Genomic DNA, 4,197 nt, shown 5'->3' with positions numbered 1-4,197 from the left:
CAGTGGGCAGTTGGGGGATGCTTCTTGTTTGAAGAATATACCAAATACCTCTGGGAGTGAGGAAGGAGGGAAGCTAAGGAGAAAAGCTGAGGTTCAGGCCAGCCTTAGTGGAGAAGCTAGTTAAAAGTTCAGCTCCTGACTAGGCCAAGTGTTGCCACAGCTGCCCTTCCAGCAGCCCTGGGGACCAGCAAAGCTCTATTAAAACAGGGCTGACTAGAAACTGCAGAATAAAAGACTGAGGAGAAGGCAAAGATCTGTGAAACAGCCTCCTCTCATTTTCTTGCTGTCGCTGTGAAGCCCAGAGAAGCTGTTGCTCTTTCCATCCAGTGAGTGGTTTTCTTTAGGAGGTTTCAGTGGGTTCAGCCCGAGCTTGGCTTCTTGCAGTCAGGAAATAGCCAGTTCATGACAGCAGCAGCCGCAGGGATCTGCATCCAGCCCCCAAGCCGTGCGGGGAACAGCCAGTAACCTCTGCAGTGCCACAGCTGGGAGGCAGAAAGGTGGAAAAACAACCTGGAGTTGCAGCCTGGGAGGTTCTGCATGTGGTTGAGAGGAACCACGGGAAGGAGAAGGTGCTCGATGTGCTGTGTCTGTGCAGTGGGAGCAGCTTCTTGCCTCCCAGCCAGATGTTTTCCAGACTCTCCTCTGGTGACGCAGCTGAACAAAAAGCTGTCAGATCTGAGCTGGCTCCCTGGCCTGATGGAGGCAACAAGAAAGGCTCCTTCTTCCATGAGGCTTCTGGTTCAGCAACAGGCCAGCACCTCAGTAGCTGTAGATCAGGGTGTCTCTGCTGTGATGCTTGAGAGCCTGGCAGCAGGTTTTCAGTGCAGGGATGTGGGGTAGCAGCAGCCTTTGCTTCATGCAGGTGGTGATGGAATTGGCCTAATGCAAAATATCTGAGCCTGGCAAAGACAGGCCTGTGTTTATGCATTGGGGTTAAAGTTGGGCTGGACATGTGAACATCCAGGCTGTTGACATAGATCAGCTGAGGAGTGTGGGAACTTGGACTCTTGGTGGCTGTTTATACATCTAACTACCCACAGACTTCCCCATTTAATATAAATGACAGAGTTGAAGTTTGCAGTGAAATGTTGTGAGGTTCTTATCTGACAATTATTTTAGAACTTTTCACTAGAAAGAAACAAGCAGTTACCTGGGTCTGCTTTGGACAGGTTAGACCTGCTATTTTAAGGAGTCTTGTCCCCTCTGAATGTCCCACAGCATCTAAAGAAGTAATCTCCTAAACTGGAAAAATTACTGTCTCTGGTTTGCAGATGCAAACTGAAGGGAGTGGAACTTTGATCTGTGAGTGTGCACACATGAAGGCTGTATGTGGGTTTGCTTTTGTAAAGCAGTGTTTGGGTTCAAGAATGTGCTGCTTTTCTCTGCTGTTTCTCATTGATTGTTGTCAGTAACTGCTCATACTCCTAATTGTTGTGGGGCACAGAAGTGGGTTAGAAACACAATTAAATACATCTCTACAGGCTTTAGGAACTGGTTAACATAATTTAAGTCTTTTCCTGGAGCAAAGACAGCTGAAAATCCAGTTGTTGCTTGTCACTGCTGTGGTGTCTTGGCAGTGCTCTCAGGGCTGGTGTTACCTTGGAGTGTGCAGAGGGGACCAGCTCCTCAGGGTGGTGGTTGAGGTTCCTGCAAGGTGCTTTTCCTCTTAGTGCCAGTTGAGCACCTCCCCCAGCACAGCTCAGTTCTTGTGGGAAGGGCTGAAAGCAGCAGTTCTAAATCTGAACCAGCTTTCCAGGTCCTGGCCTCTGTGATAGGGAAGCCCATTCCCCAGATCAGTATTCTGGGGATTTCAGTTGCATTCTGGGCTCTCCTGCCTGTGCTGCCCTAAGCTCCCACATAGTCACTCTGTCATTATTCTCCTTGTGCTACCATAGCTGCTATTAAGCCCTTGCTTACAAATCACAGGACAGAGTAAATATTGTTTTCCAGGTTGTCTTCTGAGTCTTGAGCTTGAAGTAGAACCATATGAGGAGACAAAAGATCAAAAAAGCACTGAAGGCAGCAGATTACAAATCCAGTCTCCAGCAGACAGCTGGATGAGTGTCAGACAAAGGAGGCAACAGCTGGATCAAGTAAAGCACAAGAAAAATACGTTCCATCCCTAGGGGGAGGGAGAAAGATTGTTTTGTGATCCCAGAGCTGTGTGGGACCAATTTTTACATCAAAGTCAGGGGCAGATCAGAAGGTCCCAGAGGGAGGGGAAAGAGAAGAGTGGGTGTTTGTAGTAATGGTGCAGGAGGCGTTAGGGAAAGGAAGGAGGTGGAGTGTGAGCAGAGGGGGAGAGTGGAGTGGGGAGGTGGGGAGTTGGAAGTTGGAGGTGGAGTAATTCTGCAGAATATGAGCTGCTGTCCACAGCTCTCTGGGTGTAAATTGATGAGGTCATAGTGTTTTCCAGTTACACACAAAAAAGTTTTGTTTTGTTTTTTAAAAAGTCTTCAACTTGTTTTTCAAGAGAGACGAAAACACGAGAAGCTGAGGAAATGGAGCAACTAGCAAAACTCCTTCTGTGGCAGATTTTGCTTCAGCAAAGTAAGCTCCTGGCTGGTTGGCATGATGTTACTTGTTTTTATTTCAGCTGCAGAGGACGGGGCTGGAGTTAGCTAGAAGATTTTGCACTGTTATCTATGTTAACTTTTGTTCAGATGCTTAAGTTAGCTGTGTTTGTGTCTGCAAGGGGAGGGAGTTGTGGATTTCTCATGCTTTCTGGAGAGGGAAGAGGAGAGGACAGAGGAATGTTTGAGGTTGTTTAAGCTGTCTTTGTGTGATTTATTTCTTCCTATCAGTTCCCTTGATCAGCAAATTAAAAAATACTAAGCTTGCATGTGAATACAGTAAAGCTTTAAAGTTAGATTTACATAGTCCAAGGTGATTTTATACTTTTAAAAAGGGCAGGAGCAGCTGGGACAGATCTGTGTGAGTGTTCAGGATGGAGGAAAAAACTAAAGTGGTGGTTTGTGGTTTTTTTTTTTCTTGTCAGCATAAAGACAGAGTCACAGGAATACACTTTTGGGTGAGGTACAAGAAAGGGATGAGGACAACTCTGCTGAGCTTACAATAACAGAATGGCTTGTACCTCTTCCTTAATCACATAGTTTTCTTTAAAAGCTTGAAGGCAGGTTCAGGGTCCTGAGAGCCTGGCCCCAGCCTAAACAGAGAAACTCCAGAAAAGCTGGGATGGCAGGAGAAATTTTGAGCCTTAAAAGCAAAACCTCAGCAAATCTACACTTGTGTTATTTTGGGATCAAAGAAAGGCACCTATGAGCAGAGCAGCAGTTGCAGCTCTAAGGACAGCATGGAGAGGCTTCATTTAGGGTGCTGGCAGTAGGAAGTGAGGAGCACAAGTTTTTGGGGAACCAGTGACCCCCCCCCTTTCCCTGCTCTTCACAGCCCTGTTAATGAAAGGCTGTGGTTGCCACCTGAGCCTCTCAAAATTCCTCAGCAGGTAGTTGGAGTCAGCTGAAGAGTTCTCAGTTTGGTCTCTATTTAGTCTAATTTCCATGTCACCTCACCATCCCCAGCTTTGCAGTGCCTCAGGGCAGGGTTTAGGAATTGGCAATGTATGGCCTCAGTCATAGGGGACAGAAGGGTTAAAGTGGCTCAGAAAACTAGTTTAGGGGGACAGTTAAGCCTGTGGAGAAGGAGGAGAGGCCACATACTGTATTTCAGAAGCACCAACCAGTCCAGCTACTCTCCAGTGTGGTTTAGCATTTGGCAGAGCTTGGGGAGCACCCAGGGCAGGAATAGCAGGTTGGGTTGCTGTGGAGCAGTGGGGGGAGCTGTGTCCCACGTAAGGATGGATGATCTCTGATAGACTTTTTTTTTGGAGTGTTTAAGAGGTAACTTCATCTGCCAAGCAGCCCTGATGCTGGAGTCCTGCTGTCCCCACACAAATCAGGTTATAACATGAATGAAGGCAGGAAGGGAAGAAGGGAGGAAATCTGTTCCATATTTGCTGAGATGATCCCTTCTAGAGAGGAACCACACCCTCAAGTGTTAATGTCTTGCAGGGAGGAACAGCACTGGGTTTGGAATGGCTCTCCAAACTATTCTATGGGCCTAGAGCCAACACCAAGTACACAAAGCAGAGAAGGATTTAGAAAGCTGAGCTAATATCCAAACTGCCTGTGAGAAAATCAGGGCAAATCTGTCAGGGATCCTGTGGAGCACCCCATTCCT

At 47.2% G+C, this 4,197-nt stretch overlaps 1 protein-coding gene across 1 annotated transcript in view; it reads left to right on the top strand.

Annotated features, from left to right (window-relative positions):
• The first annotated feature begins 2,408 nt into the window (after positions 1-2,408).
• MXRA8 (matrix-remodelling associated 8) overlaps positions 2,409-4,197 on the top strand; it is a 17,886-nt gene continuing 16,097 nt past the window's right edge. The window contains exon 1 of the mRNA XM_010005171.1: positions 2,409-2,550. Within this exon, the coding sequence (XP_010003473.1) occupies positions 2,502-2,550 (49 nt within the window). The 5' untranslated portion in view covers positions 2,409-2,501. The remainder of the gene's footprint in view (positions 2,551-4,197) is intronic.

Source organism: Chaetura pelagica, unplaced genomic scaffold (genome assembly GCF_000747805.2).
Source record: "Chaetura pelagica isolate M959 unplaced genomic scaffold, ChaPel_1.0 scaffold159, whole genome shotgun sequence".
Classification (NCBI taxonomy): Eukaryota; Metazoa; Chordata; class Aves; order Apodiformes; family Apodidae; genus Chaetura; species Chaetura pelagica.
This window is presented reverse-complemented; position numbering and strand designations above follow the sequence as displayed.